The 26,821-nt window shown below is 37.9% G+C and overlaps 1 protein-coding gene across 1 annotated transcript in view; it reads right to left on the bottom strand.

The window, feature by feature from the left end:
- The window catches only part of MAN1A2 (mannosidase alpha class 1A member 2), a 160,091-nt gene that overhangs the window by 108,019 nt on the left and 25,251 nt on the right, over positions 1–26,821 (bottom strand). Inside the window, exons 2-3 of the mRNA XM_009685070.2 lie at positions 20,451–20,706; positions 3,680–3,776 (exon numbers count right to left, since the gene is read on the bottom strand). Of these exons, the coding sequence (XP_009683365.1) occupies positions 3,680–3,776; positions 20,451–20,706 (353 nt within the window). The remainder of the gene's footprint in view (positions 1–3,679; positions 3,777–20,450; positions 20,707–26,821) is intronic.

Here is a 26,821-nt window from a genome sequence, read left to right as displayed (position 1 = left end):
ATGGATATATGCTACTTGGCAGGGGGAAGGGGAATTTGACAGGGAAGATTAACAGCTTATTTGCCTTCTATATTTAATCATGTTTTCTTCACTTGAGAATTATCTGTAACCTGGTTTCTAGAAGATTCATGCATCCAAAAAGATGCAGCGTCAACAGCAACATCTTCTCCTTGTTGAACCTCACGTGAAATGGAAGTACAACAGACTGCAGGGTAACTGCAGAAGAAGTTTGAGTCAAATCATCTTCGAGATGACTAATAAAAACGGATTCTGCTGAGCAGGTTTTTTTTTGTTTGTTTTAATAAAAAAGAGCATCAGATTTGAAAAAAGAAATTCTGTAATGCATCTATAAAAGCAAGACCACCAGGACTGGTGTAATTGCGGGTAAGTATAAATTGGTAAAGTACCAATAATAACAATAGAGCCGAGACAGCCCTTGCTACAAGAACGATCACTTCTCCCTCCCTGAAACAACCAACCTCCAAATCAACAATAGCTGGTTCTATTTTAGACTTCGTAAATAGTGAGGACATTAGGAAAAAGTTATTCCTACAAAATAGCCTTGAACAGAGCAAATACAACATGATCTGGCTAAAAATTAAATGGCACAAGATAACGTCTGGGTTTTAAAAGGACAAACGTTCAGGGAATCGGCTGGTAGAGCTGCTGGAACAAGATGATCAGATTCTTGAACGGGGAGGAAGCCTGCAATTTCTTTAAGTCAGAAATGCTAAAACTACAAAGGATAAGCATCCCAAACAAGGAAAAAAAAAAAAAAAGTAGAAGGTCCTCCAGACTCCTCCAGACCTAACTGCTTTAGGAGACATTTTAGAAATAAGCAGATGGGGCAGGGAGAGGGGATGAAACTCTGGATGAAAGCTAGAAACTGGATGAAAGCTGTAATTCAAAATTGCTAAACAAAAATTGCATTGGGCACATTAAAAACAAACATCAGAAAAATGTTTTCCTGCCATATAAAGGAAAAATCTCATTTCATAGTGAGCACGGATTACAGATCAAGGCTAATCTAAAATTATTCTGAGCTAATTAAGCAACAGAATTGCATGTAAATTCAATAGCAATGACGACAAGATCACACAGGTGAACATTAAAGATTTTTACTATAAAATCTAAGCTCATCAGCTTGAAAATAGAAGTAAAGGAGGACCTAAATATAAAGATAAAAGGATGCCATGCATTACAGATAACATACAGCTATGGAAAAATTAAATCCCATCACTGAATGCCTCAAAAGAGGTGTTTCTAATAGAAACGCAAACAGTGCCAATGAGCAAGGTAGTAATGAAGAATTATCTAGGAATAGTTCTGCTCACCCATTTCCTAGGAGAATAAATTAAGTTGAAATATAGGATAGAAAAATTAGAATTATCAGAGGAATGGGAAGCCTATCTTATCAAAGAATATGAGAAACAATAACTTGGTTTGTCTTAACCAAGCAAATCCAAAACCGAAAGGTGATATGACGCCTGTCTATTAATAATTAATACATCTCTTAACAGCAGAGAGGAAAAGAAAGTATTTAGGATGCAGGACCATATTTACATCAGAACAATTTTTTAAATAATATATATATATTTACAGAACAATCTAGAACAAAAGCATAAACCAAAAACAGGAAAAAAAGCATAAACCAAAAACAGGAAAAAAGCATAAACCAAAAACAGGAAAAAAAGTATGAACAAAAGCAATTAAAGTCCAAACTGAGGGGTTTTTTTGTAGTAAAGGTGCGCAAGGTGCTCCTTGCAGATAGGGTAGTACAGAAGCTGAAATTACTCTCTTACAAATCTAAATAGGCGTCCATGAACTCTGGAGATCACTTTCTTTTAGAAGTTTTACAGAAAATTTCTCTCACTCCTTCGCTGTGAGCAAGGGAAAGGAGCAGTGTGCCTAGTTTAAGTTCTCCTCTCTAGCCCCTGTTCCAATAGGTTTTTTTAATGTTGATGCTCATCATGCAGTAAATTATTTGCTGAAAAACACAGTTTGGGTGCACACTTGTTAATTTGGAAAGATATGAGAATGGTTTCAAGGCAAAATTTAAGGGGAGCAGTGGAAGGGGCAGAGCAAAAAAAAAAAAAAACTTTTGAAGGAAGTGCTTCAACTCTCTTTTGGAATGAGTTTCCTGTAAGTTTGCTTTTTCCCTAAATGTGAAAACAAAAAGCTAACATTTTGATTTGAATCAAATTTATTCGAGGTTCAAATGCCTAATAGGAAGAAAAAAAAAAAAGGACACTTGCACAGTCCTAAACTCTATTTTTGTTATCCACATGAAACGGATTCAAGATTTAAAGCAAAACAAATAAAGTAAATACCAACTACAATGACAGTCAACCTCACACAAGGTCATTAATCAACTACCTGAAAATATACAAGTAATATTGTTTGTTTGAAATGAAGATTTTTGATAATCAGTACTAACCTACTTAAGGTAAACAATGTAAAATCACACTCATTTTTTATGCAAAAAGTAGGTATGATAAATTTGTTCCTTCTTCAGATACCTCAGGGATGATGAACGTAGAATTAAAAAGAAAACCAAAAAAACCCACATAGTCATAGAATAGCTTTGTTGTGCATGTTTCAAAACAAACGCATGAACTTCATGGCCAAGTCTTCTGAGGTGCTGTGTGTTTTGGATCGATCCAGGCTTAACCTTAATCACTAACATCAAAGTTAAATGTTTTGTTATGTCAGAGGATGAATATAAAGAACATTCAGGGCTAAGACCTCAACAGTTGCAAGCAGTTTTTTGAACCGTCAGTCTTACAGAACTGGGGCAAAAAAAAAAAATAAAAAAAAAAAAAGGATTCTCTTCTGGTTCAGGTAGCACGTACAGTACAACGCCATGTTCCAATCACAATTCTATTTATTCTAGCCTAATACAGCTACATTGCCAGCTACACCAAAAAGTAGTACAGCTCCAGATCACCTAGATTTTAAGGAAGAAAAGCCTATTCAATTATCTAGTTTGATCACGTGTATACAACACAGGCTATTAAATTTACTCCATTTTTCTTGATCTTTATTTTCCTCATGCTCTCTCTGCACTATGCAAATGTCATTTGTAAAAGTCATATTCACATTCCATTGCTCAAATATTCTCATCCCTTCCCTTGAATTTCTTTGAAACCTTCCCCCACCCTCAAAGCTCTATATTTTGAACTTTGTTTTTTTTCTTCCATTCAAGTTTATGTATTCAGGATCCTCCATTCACATGTCACTTACCTAAATTTTTTTACGGCAACTTACATCAAGACTGATCCTGTTACTAGTAGCTTTTTGGCATCTTGCACACACATTTTGCCTTGTATCATATTTGCAAGGGATTGAACATGAAGATTTAGAGAAGTCTTTTTTTTTTTTATTGCACCCCTAAATATCACCACCATATTCTGTTCTCTCTCTCTCTCTCTCTATATATATATATCTCAAAGTAATAGTGTGCACACAGACACAATTTAGGTTTCACAACATTAAGAACATACTTTCTGCAAAAGGTAGTTAAATAATTCATTGAATTGTCACTGAAATAATTGACACCCTTCTTTGGTTCACATTTCAAAATATTTATATTAGAACAGAACTTACTATGAAGCTTGTGCAGATTTTCAAGGAGGACATGGACAGAAATACTTAAAAAATTATAGAACATATAACCTACCAAATATGTTGGTGGAATGTCCTTTCCTGGCAATTGGTTTGAGCTCATTATGTCCCCATCCATATTGCCTATAATTGTCCCAGGCATGCTTCATCATCTAAGAGATGAAAAAAGTAAGATATAATTATCTATCTAATAAACCTGCATTGTATGACTACAACATTTTATTCCTTATTTGAGACTTTGTCTCTCATGTTCATCCTAGCATACTGATAATTGCTATGCTACTATTTCTATACACTACAAGAATCAGATTATATAGTACGAATAAAGTCTGTTTGACTTGTGTTGTAGGATGCTCTGCATTTCTGAAGTTTAGGTAGCTTTTTCTTTTTTTTTTTTTTTTTAAACTTCAATAGGTACACAGACATTTAAGCAGAGGTATCAGTTAAAAATACTGGCTAAAGTCTAAAGTGCTAACCAAAAGAAAAAGAAATCTACTGCTCTGAAATACAGAAGAGGTTTAAATACACTGGTGTATTAAAATACAGCTGTACAGTGTTGCGAAAGGCATAACAAATTGTTTATTAGCAACACCTACTTGACAAAGATATACTGTGGAACAGCCTCTACCAGGAGAAACCCTGAAAGCTTCCCTCTTTAAAAAGTGTAATAAACAAAGCACTAGAAAATTCATTCACAGCCTAAGGTTCATGTACTATTTGTTCCACAAAATACACCCAGTTCTTTCTAATAGATGTTTCCATCCCACAGTAAACAAAGTACTTCTGAAAAACAAAAGGTCCTGTTGTCCCACTTGTACACGTCAGCCTTTAGGCAGACCTTCTATGCATTTGTTAAAGCTTTTTAAATTCCTTGATTGTTTGCATATGGTTGAAATTCAGCAGTGATCAAATTGCAGGGTGTGCCATGCTGCAAGTACACAACTGCCCTTTAAAAATCAAGTGAGATTAGTTACCTCAGTAGATCAAAGTTAGTAACAGGAGGAAATTTGACTCTAAAGAACACTGCTCCAAGCACAAGGAACAGTCCCATTCCAAACAATAATTCTTAAACAATAGTCACGTAGCTGTACCCATAATATTATGCATATTTTCTTTTCCTATTATGTCTTAAAAAGTGGTATTAAAATACTGTTAATATGTACTGTAAAGTAGTATTAAAGTACTGTTAACATTGTTAATATAAACAAAAACTCCAGAAAGTGCATGGAACTCAAATCATGACAAAAATCCCTACAAGTCTGAGAAATGCTTCTCACGAGGAGAAGCTATGCAAGTGTTCACAAACCTATATTAACCCTTTAAGAAACTCGATTACATCAGGACAAGCAAACTTTTCATTATGGTTTGCAGGACTGTAGTTGTCTTATTTTCATCAGAGACTCATAGTACTCATAGAAATTACGAGGAAACAAGCAGATGCTGGCTAAAAAGCAAAACGTAGTCTTGTTACTTTCTTAGCACTACCTTCCATAGAAGTGAGACCGCCGCTCTCTTTTCTTACTGAGTTCAGGATTTAGTAGAAGCCAGGAGCTGGTAATTCCAAATCTTTCAAACCGCACCCAAGCTGCCTGCTGAGACATGCAACACACACCCCTGTCCCCATACAACCAGCAAGAGGCCCCTAGCCATCCTGCACAGCCATAACTCCTTCGAATATAAACTAAGGCATAGAAAGTTTGGAGGGAATTAGCACTTATACCCAGACGATGCTTTGAAACACAGCCAAAGTACACACAGGCCCGGAAGCTGAGAAGTGGTCCTGTGTTAAACTTGTATCAATCTAGCCACAGGTGTCCCTCAGAAATGCCATGGTTCCCACTCCTACTGTTGCCTCTCGAAGACAGCCCACATGCTGCTTTTGGCAGCTATGCTGAAAGATTCTGACACCTCATTAGCCAATAATACTGCAAAATTTTCTTTAGCGTCATGAACCTAAAATGTAAGAAAAAGAGCATGCCAGTATTATACTAAAAGACGAGAGAAGAGCCACTTCATTAGTATTCACAGCTTCCTTAGTGTTTGCAAAGTACTCATCAATTGACCAATTAATTGCCAGGAGAACCTCAACAGGACTGTAGAGCACAACGATCCTCTTTTGACAGATGAAAGAAACACTGCATGACAAAAGCAGTAAAATCCTGATCACAATTAGTATAGAACTTCCTCAGAAAGCTCTCATTAACTTTTCCCAGAATCAACTTACATATAAACAGAGCTTTGTTGTAGTTTTATATAAAATTATTAACTTAAGATCATAGAATCAAGAACCACCACATCCTTCTGTCCAAAAGGACCTCAGGAGGTCTCTAGTTCAACCTCGTGCTCCAAAGCAGGGACAGCTAAGAGATCAAATCGAGCTACTTAAGGCTTTATCCACTAAGGATATAGTGGATAAAGGGATATTCAAGGTCTTCCTGGGGAATCCCCCTCTAAACCACAGCATGCAGGTGCACCTTTGAGTCCTACCAATGCTACCCAGGAAAAACAGACCTGTATTTTTAAAAGGCACTAGAGGATGAACCTAAAAAATTAATCAGTGGTAAGCTACATTTGAGTGTAATAAACAGATAGAGATCTAAACGGCAAGATGATCGTGATATGGCAGATCTAACGTACCTGCTTCTGCATAGGGAAATTGAGCTGAGTTTTTTGAATGCATAAATAAAATATTTCATGAGGGAGAATCAAATGACAATTGACATTTTGGCTTTTAAAAATCTCAGACAAAGCGTACGCAAACATCATTTTAGATCAGAAATTGACTCAACCCAAAAGCATTAAGAGCAATAAATTATTTTCTCATGGCAGAATGTTAATCATACATTATTTCAATGTTCAGTTTGCTATGCTATGGCAGGGGCTGGGGAGTGAAGAACGTGCAGATTTAGTTACACAGTACTTAGATCAAAGAAAATCCAAGAAAATTATGAAAATTTCAAAGGGTTGAAATAGCACACATAGGATCTTCTATAAGATCTTAAGATAAAATCTGGAGAAGGCAGAAAACGTAGGAATTGATTTCACCAGATTCATGACTTAACGCAGAAGTAACTTAAGAAAACGCTACCAAGACCAGAAAATCCGTCAAACCCAAGAAACAGCGTTGCCTCCATCTCCTAAGGTTCTGAGCTAGGAAATCATACTTCGAGGAAACTAAGCTACTTTCATAAACATGAATACCCCCCTTCTCCTCCCCTTCAAAGGGGATGCAAAGCGATTGCCTTATTATAGTAACAAGTCAACCGACTTTTTTTTAGATGAATATTGAATATCAATTCTGGCACACAACTCATGACTCTCCTCTACCCTAAAGAGAAGAAAGACTTCAAGATATCATGTTAGCAGCTAACTGCCCATTACATGCAAGTGAGAAAGCCAACAGCTCTTGTATACAATATTATGCTTTGTAAGGGTGATAGGCCAAGAGAGTTCATAACAACAGACTTCTGTTACTATTGGAAGTGGTAGCAGGATATACTATAGAGATAATATTTATACTATTGTGAACAGCTGTACATGTAGCCATTAGAGAGACAGGAGAAGACAGATACCCCTGACAAGTAAAAATCTAGCAGAGGATATCACTTTGGGTCAGGAAACATGAGCAATATGAACGCCTGAACTGAAAAGCGAGATTATTTCTATGGTTATGCCAGATAGCATTTGTGCAGTGAAAATGAGAAATGCTGAATTACAGTTGCAAGGAGAAAGAAACATTACAAACTTGAAGAGGCAAGTGAAGTCTCATGCACTGACTGCAACCTCAGCACTAACGATAACAGAAAGAAGGTGAGAATACATGCAGAAAACCTTAATTAAGCTATTATATAGACATTTTAAGCTTAATAACATAAAAATAATTATCTGGTCGAAACACAAATCAGTAAACATGAAAAAGGCAGGGCAGAGATTTCCATGGCTGAACTGCCTACCTGAAAACAGCTTGCCAAGCAGATGCTTGGAGTTTGACAGCGCATCAGATGAAGAACATGCTATTTGCCCACCACAGCATGATCCTTATTACCAATGGACTTCTTACTCATTCAATTAATTCCAGATGATAGATCTTGCTTTTGACAGGAAAATAACTTATGTGAAATAGGTCCACTGAATATCTCTTTGGAGAATATTTATTATAGGATGAGCCCAAAAATACAAGCTAGTAAGATGCATGTATAGCTAGGTAATTCTAGAAAAAGATGAATCTGGAGTCTGCTGTGATAGAGCTACAATAGCAAGAAGCAGTGCATGTCTCTGAAATGAAATTGCTTTTGTAAAAACACTGTATCTACATGCTTTTACTGATTTTAGAACCTGTGCGCTGTGTTCAAGGGATCTGATCCTCTGTGGTTGCTGGGAAATCAGGTTTTTGCGATTTGCAAGTGGTAGTGAGGTCTTTCAAACAGAATCATGGCTATAGCAGTAAAAGGAGAAGCTGATCCTAATATTTAGTGATTGAGAAGATAGATCTTTGTAAGCTCCATCAGTGCAGCAGCAGTGGTTTGAATTATTGTTTCTAAAAACCCCTTTCCACACCCCTCAAAAGCGCAGACATCTAGCAAATAGAAAAACAGAGTCCTGTGCAGTAAGTTTCTAGGCAAATCGCTAAAAACGGCTGTGCCCTAGAAATGAGGAAGATTTCCTTTTCTTGCCATTCATTGCAAACGTGCATAACAGACAGTGAGATAGCAAGTAGCTTTTGTTTTCAAAGGAAGCTATTCTGGTTAAGGATGTGATTTCCAGAGATTATACAAACTATCTTCAATTTCTGTTTTTAAATTAACCAAAGACTTGCTAGGCAAGATTACTGCTCAATTGGCAGATTAAAAATTCATAACTGCTTTCCTATTATCTGCAGATAACGCTTTTCAGACCTTTTCCTTATATAGCCACTCAGATTTTTGCAGAAACTTAGAAAACTCATGCATATTATTTTATTCTTCTGGGAGCTACAAATCTTTACATAAAGAGAAATTATTTCAGATATCACTAAATCTTTGCCTCTTTATGTCTAAACAGTGCCAGTGAAAAAGTCTTTTGGGGACATGCTCCAAATACACACACACAGAAAGCTAGGTTTTCTTCATTTTCTTGATTTATTAACAGATCCATCACTAAAGATTAAAATGTATATCAGATTAATGCAAATGGGAAACTTGTCCTTTTCTTGTACGCACAAAACCTAAGATTGAGTCTAAGATGTCTGATGGAACTAAGAAGGGGCAAGTATTTCCAATTTGTGAGAACTGAACAGAAGTAGATGCAAGTAGTCTAAGCTTGGAGATCTTATGAGGGTGAACTGACTGCTCAAATTTGTATAAGAAAGCCAAAAACATTTGTTTGTTTTTTTTTTTCTGATGTGGTGAATCAGTATTTTCAACCTTGTGTGTTTTTACCATTTCAAGAGACATTTATGGAGTCGTGGTTTTGACTTGTCCTGTGTTCAGAGAAACAGGAACTTCCCAGATCATCTTTGTAAAAAGAGCAAACTGCACATCAAACGACAGAAAGCTGCTCCTTTCTTCACTACCCCAGTATTGCCTTCTCAGGTGTCAGTTTGACCATCTTCATCAGCCTATTCTGTGTTTCTTCCAGTTTTCTCATATCCAGTTTTCTCATATCCTTTTTGAAACTGAGAGGCTAGCACTGCATGCAGTATGCAAGATGCAGGAGTACCCTAACTTCATATAGTAGCGTAAAAATTTGCCTGTGTGGTTCTCCCTTCCTAAAATATTGAATATTTAATTTGTTTTTTGTCTGCTACTGAGCACTAAGATGACCTTTCCAATAATTATCATCATCACAAAACCTCATTCTCAAGTGGTAACAGCCACCTCGCACCTTACCACCTTAAGCATGAACTTAGGATTTCTCCCTCTCCCACCCCCAAAATGTATTACTTCATATTTATTTGAGAAATAAGAATTAGATAGGAGATAGGAAATCACTCACTCAGGCCCATAAGGTCTTACTGCAATTCTTAAGCCAGGCCTCAATTTTCTACTCTGAATCTCCATATTAGCAGCAAATTTCATCATACAACACTCATCCATTTTCCCCAAAATAATTTCTTCGTATATTTTGCAGCATACAACTCCAGTGCAATTCCTCCATGGTATCCAGCACCATTTATTTACACTCTCCATTTCTTGCCTTCTAAACAATTTTTCCAGGCAAAGATGGAGATATAATACCACATCCCAAGGTTGCCTAGTTCAGTAGTTGCTGGTAATGAACTTTGCCAAACGTTTTTGGGAAATCCCTGCATATGACCACCAGATCTCCCCTGTTCACATGCCTGTTGAATCTTTCAAAGTACTTCCATAGTTTTGTGCATCATGATGAAGTTTAAAAAAAACAGATACAAATGATTTCTTGATATATATGTGTCCACCAATTCTAGTCTCTAGTCTAGTTTCTATTAGTTCTCCCGGTTTATTCATCCAGCATAACAGTTTGCAGTTCTTTAATCTCCCCTTGAATCCTTTCAAAAATTGATGTCATATGACCCACCTTATAGTCATCTGTAACAAAGCAGAGAATAAGGACAGATATTGTTAATGCAAATAAAGAACCCAAATCTCAGTGCAAACTGAGTCACAGTTAACTGTTGCAAATCTCAGGTGTGGCAGTATTAACATCTGGAGATGCACTCATATCAGCCCATGTCTAAATGGAACCTATCTTAGGAGATTACTGATTCACGTTGCATAACAATGACATCATGAACATCAATAATTATGAAATGTGACAATTAAAATTGTAACACCATCAAGTAGACTCTATGCTAAAGAACATACTAGGCATATTCTATGAAGTTGCTATGGGAAACATAGGAGGAACGACAGCAGAAATTATGCATAGACTAACAATTATTAGAATTTTTATTATATTTTAAATGGTGCTCTTGCTTTTCAATTACAGTCTCCATAACTGCAAAATATATACTGTGCCTTAGATCCCCTATAATTTAATACGAGAGCGCTCTCTCTCCGTCCAGCCATCATTCATGCCTTTTGCTACCAAAATCTCTGTAGTACACCAATAAATTACATATAAAATATAAAATGAAAATAGCAGCATATCCAATTAGACTTCACAGTGCCTCTTGATCTACTAATTCTGAAAATAAGTAATTTACTTGGGGTTTTGCTCTTCTTAGTTTGACTGGTTACATCACGAATAAGGAAATATTTCCTTGATTTTATTTGTGTTTGAGTTTTATACACTGTAAATGTTGTGCTAGTTTGCTGTTCAAAGACAAGTTCTTTTCAAATAGGTATCTTTAGTAATGAAGACTTCCTTGAATTTTTAAAATGCTTCCAATTACGTAAGAATGGTCAAGAATTATGTTTGAATAAACTGATTTATTTTTTAAATATCCTCAAACATGCAAACTTGCATCTCGCATCAGTAAGGCATTTTAACAGTTACCAACCAAAGCAAACTATCCAGGATATGCAGCTGAAATGCTGCAGTCGCCACACTGAGAACAAGTTGTATTCTCCTCTTTCTGTCTGAGCAACATGAATACACCAAGCTACAAAGCATCTCACAGGCATACATTAAAGATTTCCAAATGTACAATGAGTGACGTTCTTTATACAATCAGCTAAAGTTACACCTTTCCTTAATAAGCTCATTCCTGCTAGCATGTTGGGACATAAATTTGTGCAGAGCTATTCGTAATCTGCATGTACTGGACAAAGTGCTAATCACACAATTTTCAATCCAATATCTGCATTAAAATTAGTTTACTAACGGGAAGGGCTATGCATTGATCAAAAAAGTCCATTCTTAATTTATGCAGATTCCACCCATTCAATAAAGTAAGATGGGCATCATAATAAAAATACAGTGAAACTAGCTTAAAGACAACACAGCTATGTTTCCAACATGCTGAATTACATTTGAGAATCCAGAATAGTTCAAGATTAGGCAAACAAAACCACTTAATAAAACAAAACATATATATATGCAGAGTATTATCTTAAACATTGAGAAAACACGCTCATAATAACTAACATGCATCATTTTATTGTGATCAAACGCAGGAGCAATGAGCTACAAAATACAGTGCAAAATCTTTTTCCTATATGTATACACATGTGTGTGTGTGTGTATGTATGTATGTATATAACTAAAAACTGATGTTCTAACAAACTAAAAGCATGAGTAAGTTTGACCATGAGCACAAAAAGAAATGCAATGTCAGCAGAAAATTGTTTCTATTTGTTTCTTGACACTGAGAAGTCCCAGAAGAAGGCAGCCAACTTGGTTAGATTAGAAACACTGCAATTACAAGAAATAAATAAGATTAGCACTGGAAGTCATAGGTATAGTAAGTATGAAAACAGGAGTTGTGTTTAAACTAGGAAAGACAGGGGAAAGGGAGAGTTATAGAGACCACACAATCAGCAAAACAGGGCTTAAGTGGGAGTACCTCAAACATTTGCATGCACACAAGGCAGTGCCTACAAGACAAGACTATAGAGGAACTTCTTTGCACCCTTCCTGGGAAATCAGCATGTCCAGATGCCTCTCTGAAGTGCCTGTATGCCAATGCGCATAGCGTGGGGAATAAATAGAAGGAACTGGAGGTCTGTGTACAGTTGCAGGGGTATGATCTCATTGTGATTACGGAAACATGGCAGGATAGCTCGCATGACTGCAATGCTGCAATGGACGGACACAGGCTCTTTAGGAAGGACAGATCAGGAAGGTGAGGAGGGGGAATCCCCCTTTATGTGAGCGAGCAGAGCTGGGAGGATGTATGGAGCTCTGCCTAGGGGCGGACAATGAGCAGGGCAAGAGCTTATGGGTAAGGATTAAGGGGCAGACTAACACGGGCAACACTGCTGTGGGTGTTTGCTACAGGCCACCTGCTCAGGAAGAAGTCAATGAGGCCTTCTACAGGCAGCTGGAAGTAGCCTCATGTTCACAGGCCCTGGTTCTCAGGGGGCACTTTAACCTCCCTGGGATCCGCTGGAGGGGCAACACAGCAAGGCACAAGCAATCCAGGAGGTTCCTGGAGAGCATCGATGACAACTTGCTGACACAGGCGATAGAGGAGCCAACGAGGAGAGGTGCTCTGATGGACCTTGTACGAACAAACAAGGAAGGGCTGGTTGGAGATGTGAAGGTTGGGGGCAGCCTTGGCTGCAGTGACCACGACATGGTGGAGTTCAGGATCCTGTGAGGAGGGAGCAGGGCAAAAAGCAGGATCACAGTCCTGGACGTCAGGAGAGCAAACTTGGGCCTTTTCAGGGACCTTCTTGGAAGAATCCCAAGGGATAGCGCCCTAGAAGGAAGAGGGGCCCAAGAAAGCTGGTTGATATTCAAGGATCACCTCCTCCAAGCTCAAGAACGGTGCATCCCAATGAGCAAGAAATCGAGCGGAGGGGGCAGGGGACCTCATGAATGAGCAAGGAGCTCCTGGCAAAACCAAACAGAAGAAGGAAGTATACAGAAGGTGGAAGCAGGGCAGGGACCCTGGTGACAAAAGATACAGTAAAGGCAGAGACATGGAATGCCTTCTTTGTTTCAGCCTTTACTGCTAAGACTGGCCCTCAGGAATCCCAGACTCTGAAGACCAGGCAGAAAGTCCAGAGAAAGGAAGACGTTCCCTTGGTGGAGGATTGGGTTAGGGGTTACTTAAGCAAACTGACATTCACAAGCCCATGGGTCCTGATGGGATGCACCCACGAGTGCCAAGAGAGCTGGCCGATGTCATTGCTAGGCCACTCTCCATCATCCTTGAAAGGTCATGGAGAACGGGAGAGGTGCCTGAGGACTGGAAGAAAGCCAGTGTCACCCCAGTCTTCCAAAAGGGCAAGAAGGAGGAGCCAGAGAACTACAGGCCTGTCAGCCTCACCTCCATCCCTGGAAAGGGGATGGAACAGCTCCTCCTGGATGCCATCTCCAAGCACGTGGAGAACAACAAGGTGATCGGGAGTAGTCAGCATGGATTCACCAAAGGGAAATCATGCTTAACCAAACTTTTATGATGGAATGAATGGCCGGGTAGATGAGGGCAGAGCAGTGGATGTTGTCTACCTGGACTTCAGCAAGGCTTTGGACACTGTCTCCCATCACATCCTCAGAGGAAAGCTGAGGAAGTACAGGTTAGATGAGTGGATGGTAAGGTGGATTGAGAACTGGTTGTGATCAGTAGTGCAAAGTCCAGGTGGAGGCCCCTAGCTAGTGGTGTCCCCCAGGGGTCAACACTAGGTCCAGTATTGTTCAATGCATTCATCAGTGACCTGGATGATGAGACAGAGAGCAACTTTAGCAAGTTTGCTGACGATGCAAAACTGGGAGGAGTGGCTGATACACCAGAGGACTGTCCTGCCATTCAGAGGGAACTTGAGAGCAAGGGGGTTGGATTAGATGATCTCCAGAGGTCCCTTTCAACCCCAATGATTCTGATTCTGCACAGTATGCACAGTAAAGACTTTTACATGATTAAATATTTTTCTTCTGTTCAGCTCTTTTCTCACTAGGCACACAAAAACAGATCTCAGGTAAAGGGACACTTGCTATTTTTAGGCTGATTTCCTAAGGGAGTAAGTCTTGTGCAAGCTTGCTGTTTCTACATCTGTTCACTATACACACTTGCAGTAGCCTTTGAATTCGCTGTCAAACCTGATTTCATAGAGTCAGAGGAATGAGATTATGTTGGAGACCTCTACATTTGGTGAAAAATCAATGGTGAGGCAAGGAAGACGCACCCAAATTAATACCCTTACTGAGAGAAAAGTAGTTATAATCCAGATCCATTTTCATTCGTAGCGGCAGCACTCAGCACGCAGGTAGCTCTAAACCAGGTACACAAGACATTGTAATTCATACAGTCATGTATGAATGGTGTGAGGGGATGTACATCAAAAATCCATAGGAAACCACTACTACTGCTGCTTATAAATCAATCTGTTACTTCTCAACATTCAGCTAGCAGCCTCTTGAGCACCAGCCAAAGACCATGATGAACATACAATTCCTTTTGATAACCTCTCTTCTTGCCACGCTTCTGAGGTATTACCAAAATTGCCTCCACTAATATTCAAATTATCTCCTTATTTCCCCTCTAAGAGGCAACATATTAAATTACACACACACACAAAAAAGAGGAGACACTGAAAGTTTTGCTGACACAGTGTAATTCACTTGCAAAAGAACTCAAGTCAGAGAACTCACACTCATTCCTCACTCACACCAAGAATCCAAACTTAGCAGTGATTCTTTTCATGTATCAGATGCTGTAAGATGGGCATCCAGAGAACACAAGGGACCCAGCTAAAGATCACTTGCAACAGCTTTTGTTGAAGTGTCTTTCTCAGCTTTTTGGCAAAATGCCATGACAGACATAGGAATGGAACCAAAGCTTTGCTCTGTTGAAAATAAAGTTATCAGAAGTTAATAAAACATCTTCCTGCTAGCCCTCTCATCTCCCTATTAAACCCAGTATCTTTTGAACTGCACAACATGAATCAAGCATGCTAGACAGTCAGGAGGTTCATTCACTTCACAACCCTGACTTATTTGGTGAACATTATTCAACCTTGGAGCCGAATTAAATAAAGGTGCTATGTACCTTTATTATGTGTAATTAGCACAGCCTAATTACATAACTGCATATCATAATGAGTACAGAAAAATTGGAACAAAAGCACTCCAAAGAACTCAGATTTTTCAAGTAAATCTTTGAAACCTGAAGCACAAAAATTATTTCAGCCTTCATTTATTTGACTGTATTTGTGTAACATTCTAGTACAGCTCCCTTTCAGTTGTTCATCATGTTTAGTCAATAGGCTTATGTGGAAGACCAGTACATCCACGGTTTCAACATTTCTCAGAGCAAACATCTATGAACTTTAACAGTCCAAGAACTAAAAGAACCATTTCAATGTTTAGAACAAGGTATGTATGGGGTATCCTGCATGGGATTAGTATTTTGGGGGTAAAATATTCTATTTTAACAAGTATCTGAAATGAACACTGTCAATATAGCAATATCAACAAATTTAAGGCTGAAATGAAAACAAAACCTGAACAGGTTGCAAAAAGTGTATTTAAAAGAGCGCGTGTCAGACGAGATTGACTTTCCTTATTTGACTGGGTAATATTTAATTCCCCAAGGAAATAAAACTCATTAAAAAAAAAAACGAGAAAGAGCAATTATATCTGTAATGACTACATTTCGACTGTGGCAAAAAATATCAATCTGAATACTATTTAAAGAACATAATAAAGGAAATTAAACTCCCAAACTTCTTAGGGCTCATGTAATTTATATTTAATTTAACTTAAAATGGAAGCCATCAATGACTTTCAAAAGATCAGTTTTGTTCTTAATTTCTTTGCATTAGCCTCAATAAAAAGATTTTTCTTAAAATCTGTTTGAAATATGATACAACTCATATTTACATCTTACTGCAACTCATATTTACATCTTACTGAAGCATTTTCTCATCTCTTACTTGGTATGAAAAAACACTGTAAAATATTAGTACAAAGCTAAGGAGGAGCAGCAATAATCTTTTTCAGATGTCTTTATTCTTAAAATATTAGTTAATCAAAAAATTTGCTATTGTTCTTAAAGTCAGAACAGCAAGTTAATCTACTAGAGAAGTGCTACAAAGTTTGCAAGGTAAGCTGATGAAAATGCTTTCCTTCTCAAAGTCATTACTGTGCATCCAAAAAATATCAGGCAAGTCATATAAACAGTCCTCATTGGAATAGCTGAATTAATAGCTTGTTACAAATTACACAGCTGTGAATTAGTTAAAATCGAGAGTATGGAAACACTAAGATCAGAACCAAAGAGCTAAAAATGAGATGCACGTTTTACTCCTTGTTTGTTCCACGACCTTAAGAAACTTCCTTCTCTATGGAAAGCAGACGTTCCCACTATATAGTTTTCAAATGCTTTACAAAACTGAGTGCATTACACAAGTTTAAAAAGGGGCATATAAAAGTAATTTAATAAATATATATATATTTAAAATTTTTAAGTACCACAAAGCCACTTGTTATAGAGACCTGTAAAATGACTTCACTGAAGTATTCTTTGAAAAGAAAGAAGTAATGAATCCTCTGTAAAAAAGATAGTAACTGGGTCCCCAAGTGGGAAATATTCTGTTTTCCTGAGTATTGACAGCCATGTGCATGTTCCAAATTTTCCCTAATGTTGCCCCTAAATTGCCCCAATTCTACATATGTCTAACTATTTGACACAAAGTGAAATAGGCTGCATAAATTTGTTCATTCCATAAATAGATGTAGTCTAAAGATGTTCTATGAGAGTGGAATTCCTCAAACATGCATCCCCAAGCATCAAAGTAAACCAAGGCCAATTGCCTTCTCAGGATCACTTGGAATTTTAAAACCAGATATGCTAGATCTCAGTGGTGATTTTCTCCCTAACAGTAATGCTGTCACAGCAGTGGCATGCTCTCTTTTCCCAACTCTTGTTTTACTTGTTATATATACAGATTTGAAGTTACTGTTAATTATCAGAAGCTGCATCAGACCAAGGCTATCTTTCATAGCCTATCCCCTGTCTGAAGTCCTAGAGGAAAACACGAAGACGTTGCCCTCAAAGAATCAAGACCAGCTATATCACGCTCTTTCTGTAAGAGACATTCCCTCTAGCAGCATGCAACAGATTTTACTTCCCTTTCTGTTCTAACCCTTGCAGCTGAAGGGGGAAAAGGGATGTTCAAGACGGACGGAGGGCTTTGGCAAAGTCCCCTATACCAGTGCATTTTGGTGTCAAAACCACTGGCACAAATATAATAGTAACACTGAAAGGTGTGAACCATTTATCTTTTCTGTCAGGAGACTCATCCAGAGCTGTAAAGAACTCAAGACAATCACCATGTCGGGAAGATCAATGAGATTGTCTTGTCACTTATCAATCTTATCACATAGCATCAAGATACAAATGGTAGTTAAGAAAATGCAGAAACTTGGTGCAAGTTGTATTAAGTGCTACATGTAAGTATAGAGAGAAAGAACAGAGCTTTGACTGCTCAGAGCATTCTTGCAGGCAACTGTGGCCAAGTTTCCAGTAAGTTGCTAGTGATTGCAAGGAAGTGCATTCTTGGTCATAGCATCATATTCTCACTCCAACTAAACCCTTCCAGGTCCAAAAGGATACGCTACGCCTGAGTTATCAAGTAAAAAAATCAGTGCAATACTTCAACTAGAATGCCTTGGGCATTGTGTTCTTTGCACTCATAGCATTTTCAAAGTGACCTCTTATCCAATCCACAAATTCCTCAAGGAACAGGAATAGCAACTACAGTTTTTCTGTTTACTAGCATATTTCAAGATTCACATTGCATTTCTGCAATCTCTGCAGTATTCTGACATATACAGCTGATACCTTAAAAGCAGATTTCATACAAAGTATTATTTATCTGACACATCTAAAATATGTTTTATCTCATCTACGCTACATGCATTGCAACACAACAGATGCCAAAATTCAGAAAGAGACCCAGAGGCTGCATGAGAATAACATTGCAACAATGGAGTCTTCAGCATTATGATTTGCCAGTTCTCACTAGCAGACCTTCCACTGCCATATTCTACCCTTTCATGCATCTAGCCATAGAAGTAATGATCTGCTGCCCTGTGTCGAAGAACTTAAAAATTCTAGAGATCAGTTGATAGCCACAGCACTAATAAGACTCAGTGAAGGCAATTCACACAACACAGAATCTTTCAGTCATGCTAATATGATCCTGGATCAACGGCCATACTGTTGAAGGCTGCACAGTACAAAGGTATGATATCCTCACTGAGCTAATAGCTAATCCCATAACATCCCATAAAATCTTTGGCCTAGCTGTGGCCAGCTACACACTTCAGAAACCACAAAAGTAGCCATAACAATCAACAAGTTATGCAATAAAGATAGCTTGTTGATGTGATACACATCTAGCTTGTATTAATAAAAAACAAGCAATCCTTTTCTAGTACAGGATTTGTGGCAACTGCAGGCAAGAATTCCCAGAGATATTAGTTAAACAACCCTGGTTGTTTAACCAGACCAACACAAATTGGTGTACTTTCAGGTGTGGATCAACAGGAACTGTCCAAGCTTCACTACTTATTCAAGTCTAATAGGCATTCTGTGTTAACCTACAGCATCTCATCTCTTCTCAGATGAGGTCTACATTCTTAGAAATGCATGTTATTATCAATTGCAAGTACTAATTTTCAATTTCCATTTCAATTCTAGGGTTGAGCCATGTAATCTTTAGCTGGTTCTTCATTGCTACCTTTGCTCAGTATTTTCATGTCTCTTGGTCAACTCGCTTTTCACTCCACTCATTAAATCCATCATCGGCAAACTCAAAGGTACTTAAATATAGTAATCTGTAATTAAACTAAAAGGTGTTGACAATGCCCTGACCACGCTGTTCACCATCCATCTTCATTCCACAGAAGACACTTTGAGAAATGAAATGCTCTGTATGTTCCTGCTGGAAATGTTTGAAGACTCCTCAGAGTATGAAAAAGAGTAGGATCCTTTGAAATCCACAATTCATTGCTGTCCTTTTGGAAACAGTCCTAACAAAGCAGGTTCAAGGGGGTCCGATAATCCACAAACAGCTTTGCAGTCAAAAGTGTTTCTATAGTAGTCACTAAAGGAAGATGCACACCTCCAGGGGAAGGATTTGCTGCCTATCAGGTTCAAACAGTGATACATCACCATGTTCACAGGCATAAACAGTCATTCGTTATCTGATATGAGTGGATTTGCTCTCTTCATAATTAATATCGGAACTAAAATTCCAACTTGGGTGATTTACCCATAGCATACCACATCCTGCAGCTGTTGCACTTCCCTATTACCAGCACAGCTGAGTGACTATGACTATGCTTTTTGTAAGGTTACTAATCTCAGGCTGCAATTTAAAGGCAGATTCAGCTGATGTAACCACTGATTGCCTGGCTACTCTTTAATGACAGAGCCTATGCTCATCTGCCTCTGGCCTGAACCATGTTTGTTTGCTAACCTGATTATTAGGCATAAGACTAAATAGATTTTTAAAAAAGCCAGAAAAATGTCAAGTGAAAATAATAATAAAAAGCCACCACCAGGGCAGAAGAGTGCAATAAATCTCATAGCCGATCAGAGGTGGAAAGGATGGAGCCAGAACCAGCAATTCCCATAGCCTACGATACCACATAACCAGAAGCCTAAGCCAACATCTTAATTTGAATGTTTTTATAGGTAAACGAGCAACCTACTTGAACTAACTCCTAGTTTTATAACTATCCTTAGAGCAGCCATTTAAAATTTACTATATTATCACATTTTTCTTTAAGTAATTTTCACTAGCAGATCAATTATTTTTTCCTCTCTTTTCACTCCACTTTTTAAAAAATTTAAAGTATTCTGTGATACACCAATACCTCCCTTCTCTGAATGGAAACTGACAGAGATAGGGCTCTTGTTTTAAATACGTACTGTCGCTGTTCCATGTGTAAATGCCAAACTCGCTTTGGCCCCCGTACTACCATTAAAGAAATTCTTTAAAAAAAAAAATTTTAACTGTTATCCAGGGAAATATTAACATCATAACACCAGAAAAAAACATGCAATAAGATGCTGATGTTCATTAATACTAGACATACACTTTTAACTTACTGTTTACTATAAAGATTTGCGCTCCTATTTCTCTCTCCCTCTTTTTTTTTTTTTTTTTTTTTAAATATAAATCAGAACAGCAGCTAGAGGACATACAGATAACTGCTGTCAGACACAGGAACCACAACATCATCTTTACCTCTTTAATTTTATTCCTCTTCTCTCGGATGTCTGGATCTGCTGGTTCTCCACTGTTTATCCCTATCAGATTTGGTAAAGGAACTGGGGGCAGTGGCTTGCTGTCTTTCTTTTTCAATTCTTGGACTACTTTGTTCTTTTCTGTCTGAATCTCAGCTTGAATCTCATCACGGGATTTCTTCAACTTTTCTTTAGCCTCTTCCAGGGCCTTTTCATGATCTGCTCGGATCTTATTTCTCAGACGTTCCTCTTCTTCTCTAAAGAAACAAACGCTAGTCAGAGTCTCATTTCTTAAAATGCATTGATTGCAAACAAACCCAAGCTTGAAAATAGAAGCCATATTCCAAGTTGGTTCATTCTAAGTAATTCTAACTATACAAACAAGTTTACTGGAACATGCTAGTGCACAAACATGCTCTACTATTTTTGCCATGAACCCCAGCAGAACAACTGTGCACACATCAGCAACAGTGCTGTAGGAAAACTTATTTTAGAGTTATTCTAGATTATGCCTCAGCACCTTTGCTTGTCTCCTTGAGAATTTAAAGAGGAAAAGCCCTAGATCCTGTATTTCAACTACAGAACGTGTGCTTGTATAACAAAGCTACCGCTACAGCACACAGACATATCTAAGGATTATTCAGGTTTCTAGAAAACAGTCAAAAGGGCTTTTCCTCAGCTTCTGTACAATAACTGCATCGTATGCAACGCGCTAACGGTTGGAAGTACTAACTATAAAAAAATTGCAGTCATCCATTTTAATAACAACTTCACAAGTTAAATGTAGAATTAATTATAAAGTGCTTTAAAAACATATGAGCTTTACATAAAGCACAGTTTTGAAGCCTGCTATTACTTAAGTAACAATTTCTCGGCTCTAAGCATAGTCTTCCATCAAAATCTTTAAATCTGTAATGATCAGTAAGTTTTGGGATTCGCACACAAACGAGGAGTCCTGTTTTAAGGATATGAGGTTATTCTAATAACAGATCAAAACAGCTCCTTCCAGTCCTAAAATATTTGGAGGTATCAAAATAATACACATCAGGCTCTCAGTATAACACAAGCTTTTCACACATCTTTAAAAGGATCCACAGTTGCACAATAATTAACGCAGCCCGAAAGAGTTGCAGGGATTAAAACAAGCCCAAGTCCAAAAAGCAACCTGCCCCTTCCCCACCGCTCTCTCCCCCATAATACTTTTCCTCCAAAAACCATCAAAGAGAAGATGGTGGATAAGCAAAAGGAAAGCAAGTGCAAAGAAAGGCCCTGTAAGATATATGAAGCTTGGCCTGACTGCTTTTAGGAGAAACTGAGTCACTAGGCCCTTATCACGTGATTTTTCCAGCCTACTGAAATAGTACCTTGTAAAAGGAGCAATCATCATCTGATATGTGAAGATTAAAGACTGTTTAGCATCTATTACATAGCACTGCCCCACCTTTATAAAAAAAAAAGTCTCAAAGAACAATGCTCATATGAGTAACTTGCATGGAGCTGTGCATTTCACGTGTTTTAACAGAAATACATTCTGCTTTCTTTACAGTTTGATTACCACATTATTAACACTGCTCCTGGGATGTTTCAAATTTTAATATGGTGGCTAAAAGACACAGGCAGAAAGGAAGGAAAAAAAGACATAAGCAGCCACATTTCAAACACATGAGGAATTAAGGGACTCCAGATGTAAAGATTTTGCCAGATAGTCTACGGAACTGATTTGAATTACAGCAGAAAAACAGCCCATAAATGAAAAATCAAGGTATTTTAGCAACTACAAAAAGATAGTAGTCTCTAAGGTAATGTTTTCTCTCAACAGCTCCAACAACCTGTTGGATGGATCTTGACAGATCTAAATTTAAATTTCCATCCTAGGCTGATAAGGCTAAGCATGGCAGACATGCTCACACACTGTAACCTTAAAAAGCTGCTCTTCCAAATGCTTTGCTCTCACTAAATAATACTTTATTTATTGGTCTGGATGCAGTATGCCAATACTCAGGTTTCCAAAATAAAGTAATAACAAAAAAACACTTGTTATACAAGATATTATAGGCCATGGATGAATTTAAAAGTGAAAAATTTCCAAAATGTCATCTTTGGAAAATAAAGATGTACAAATCTCTTTATAGAGGAAGGAACGGGAGAAGGACACTCAAGCAGATTAGAAAGCAGCAAAAGCCTGACCTGCCAAACAGATGAAGCAAAAGGGAAAAAGCAGGAAGCACTGATTTTTCCTGACACTTTAATCTTATGTCATAATTATATCATTAAGATTTCCATTTCCAGAATGATGTACTTAAAGTGATAACTGCAGTCTGCACTTCAGCCCAGAAGCTGAAGGTTAAAAAAAAGTTTAAAAGCACCTCCCCAAATAAAATCCCCCTCTGTGAGAAGGATTAACCAAGTTTGAGGAACTATGCCTGACTCACTAAAATGGCTGCTTCATTAAGTGGAACGGCATGCACTGTGGTGACATGCTTTGTGCACCATCACAACTTCGCACCATTTTGCGCTGAAGTCAGGCACCTCCATCCTTCCCTTAAATCTTCTGTCCTAGGTCAAAGTAAAATTTAGGGGTGTGTCCAACAGTGATAATAAAAGCACCATTATTCTACCTCTACCATTCTCATCTATTTCTAGATTCACACTGCATGAAGCAGCCATAAATTGGAAAATAAGTTTTGAACTCAGTCTGCCTACACTGCAGAAGCCACTACCGACGTACACTAGCTCTGACATTGTTGATTCCCACAGCACCATAATCCAATTAAGAGCCATTAGGGAGGTCTGAATGACAGCCTACTTTCCTCCACTCACTCAGTAGAATACCCAAGTGGTTGAAGAAAATATGCAGAGACTCAACAGAGATGAAAAATTCAACCACTAGCTGCATGATCATCCCAAAATCTTCCAGGAAGTGACTTTTTGAGACAAACATGAGAAAGCAGTAAGATGAACACAGAAGACAACAGGTATTGGAGGGAGTTTACAGGAGACAGTAAAAGAGCTTCTTCTGCAGACAGATGTTCTCTATGTAGTTACCAATGATGAACAGCATGAGCTATGAGAAATGTCTTTAAGTTCAACCTGAAAATATATTTTACCAAATATATTTAAGTATATGACCTGGTGGGAAAAAATATACTTCTAAAGGAATGATACCAACACCACATGTTTCTCGGAGAAGCTCTTAAGCATCCAGACTCAGGTACTACCACGTAAGTGTAAACCCAAAATGAACTTAAGAGGATGAAAATACTAATTTCTGACCAACAGAGATTTAAAAAAAAAAAAAAAAAAAAACACCCAAACCCACATCCAAATACCCAATAAGTTCTACATCTATCAGAAAAGAGCCAGGAACAGCATGCAGATATTAATGCATGTAGATTTAATCCATATAGATATCATTAAATTTGGATATTCATAGACAGAGTGAAAGAAAAGGAACCACCAGAAAGGAGAAATCTAAGAACAGATACTCAGCCTGTTTCCTAAAGCCTGGAAACAATTCCAATACATACACCAAAATGTGTCAAATATGCTTTTTTCCTATCCAACTGTCCCCCCTTTCTGCAATACAAGTAGATGCATTATTAAGTATTTTGATTAAATAGTCAAAAACCTCACCTAAAGCAAAGCTGCTGCTTCATTCTAACCACCCCAGCAGCTTAGTCTACAATCTCAAGAGAAAACTGATTCAACTACCACGAGATTACAACACTAGCTATTTTAAAACAAGCAATATTAAAAAATAATCTAATCACAGATTCTTTTAATGTCAGCAAGAAGTATAAAGAGATCCAATAATTAGCATCTGAAACTAGACAAGCGCAGACTAGAAATAGGAGCACGTTTTCTAAACAACTACTGCAATTAACTATTTGCAACTACTCAGGCAAGAACATAGGACACTATCAAAGTCTCTACAAGCAGTCTAAATGTAATTCAGAAAAGACCACAAATTATAAGGCTTGATAACAGAATCACTAACTGAAATCTAATATGCTATATTTATGCATGAGGTAATGACTCTTCTGAACCTAAGAACAGCTACTAAAACTTCACCTACCAGGATAATGACTTTTAACATTAGTCTCATTTATCTGCTACGACACTACTGGCTCTGGAGAAACAGAACTGCAAAAAGCAGAAATACTTTCAAACTTGTTCACAGGATACAACATGATCAAAAGTGGAAACCAGAATAAAAATTGAGTCAAGAAAAAAAAAAATACTAGCCACCAGCAACTGTTCTCCTGCACTTAAAGGTAGAGCACTGGGTTAAAGTCAACAACCAGGTTATTACCCATTCGATTTTCTGCAGATGGGTAGACAAAAATTGCTAAAGTACACAAATATTTTTATAAGTCTGTCATCCAGAAACAACCCCCTTGGTGGAAATTCTTTTTACGTAATGTAAGGACACTGGAAAAATATCTACTGTCCCTTCATTGCCCATAGAATTAACCAAAATTACAGATTTCTTCAGTGGTTTCTTTTAGAAGAAGGTGACAGTAGAATTGGGTATTCCTAGGGGGTGGTTGTATTTGCAAAGGACACGAGTATTGCTTCTGCAGCACAAACAGGGACAAAGAGAGACAGACTCCTTATTCAAGTCCTCTCTTCTCTTTCTCCCTCCAGCTTCAGAATTTTCTCTTCTTGCCATTCCACTTTCTCTTGATCTTTTTCATGCCCCAAACTCCTTTCTTCTTTTACTACTCTTCTTACCTACTTATGCTCTGCTAGCTTGCTTTCTTAGCATTCTAAAAAGACACAGCTGCCATTCCAAACACCAGTCCTTCTCACTTTTATCCTTAAAGCTCTTTGGGCAATACTAGGAAGGGGAGAGCACAGAACTCACTGACACAGGGACTCTCTTTTAATCCTGAATTCCCCCTCTTAAACTCCATTTAGACCTTCTCCAACCACACTTCCCTTGTGTGCAATAAATGAAGTATACCATTGATCTCATTTTAGCCAAATCCTAGACCAAGAACCTGAGCTTTCTGCCACTTTCAGCACTGTCCTCAAAAACGCTCATCTCTCTGATGAAAGCTCACAGATCTTATTCCAGATCTGCTCTCCTGTCTAAACCAAAACCTCAGTCTTTGGCATTTCTTTGTACTTAGCTAGCCCTCAGCTTCAAGTCAAACGGACTGTAATTTAACTTTTAATCTTCCTCCCCTATCTTTTGTCCCATAACAGAAATTTCTCCACTGCCTAGATTACCTGCTGTCCAGGCATTCTTACCCACACTGTCTGGTTCCTAGAACTTGACTACACCTAAATCTTTCTACCTCCTTTCCAAGTATTTTAAAATGCAGCCTTTTCTAACCTGAATAGCTAGAAGTTCTCAGAGTTGTTATTTTGGTTTTGACAATCTTGCTCTGCTCCCACCCATTCAGCAATACTATTAGGAAGACAAACCATTTATCAGCTACTTGCATCTTTACATTCCCTTTCTGTCTTTTTCTGCAAAACTGCAATTCAATAGATATATTTTTGCAGGCACAATGGAAATAAAGTGTGGCCACTTCTAGATTATGGATATGTTAAATTCACTAATTTCCATGCTGATCAGTAAAGGCCAGTGTTTATTAGTACTCCCACATCTATCTGTACCCAACCGCTTTCTTTTGTCTTGTAACTTAGGCAGGGACGTTCAACAGCCTTCTTGTTCTGTATTTATTACCTGGTATAACAGGACACTGCTCAGCTAGAGCTCCTGGAAGAAGCCCTAGAATGAGGACAAACAAAACCCTTGAGGAATACATGCAGAGAAAATCTTGAAAACACAGATTGAATGGGCACAAAGAGAACTTGCACAAGGGGGTGAAGAGTTGAAGCACACCCTTTACGCATGAAGAGCAAAAGCCCACTGCAAAGCTAAAACCTAAGAAACTCCGTAGCACTGCTAGATATCTTTTTAAAAATTTTGGAATATAACCTGAATCTTCCCAGGTCATGATAGGCAATATACCCTCTCAAATATTTTACTAATAAGTGCATTAATAAATGGTACAGCTCTTGTGGGTTTTTTTGCATCATTATTAACAAAAAAATTGTAAAATATACCTTCCAATTAAGAACAAAACAGTACGGACTCCACAATCAAATGTAGAATAGATACAACAATTCTGAGGGAAAAATAGCACGTAGGTAAGGGCTCCTCCTTAGGACCCCTTTGCTTAGGCAAATTATCTGAAGATTCTGTCCAGGGCTGTGACTCTTCCCAAAGGCATTTCTTCCTCACCTCCCTCTACAGCAGCTATTCATATAACTCCAAGCATCAAATCAAAAAGGAAGAGGACACCCTGCTTGAGTTAATGGCTTTCTTGGGAGCTGAAAGCATCATCACAGCCTGCA

Source organism: Struthio camelus, chromosome 1 (genome assembly GCF_040807025.1).
Source record: "Struthio camelus isolate bStrCam1 chromosome 1, bStrCam1.hap1, whole genome shotgun sequence".
In the NCBI taxonomy this organism is placed as follows: Eukaryota; Metazoa; Chordata; class Aves; order Struthioniformes; family Struthionidae; genus Struthio; species Struthio camelus.
The sequence above is the reverse complement of the archived record's forward strand: the minus strand, read 5'-3'. Positions and strand labels throughout refer to the sequence as shown.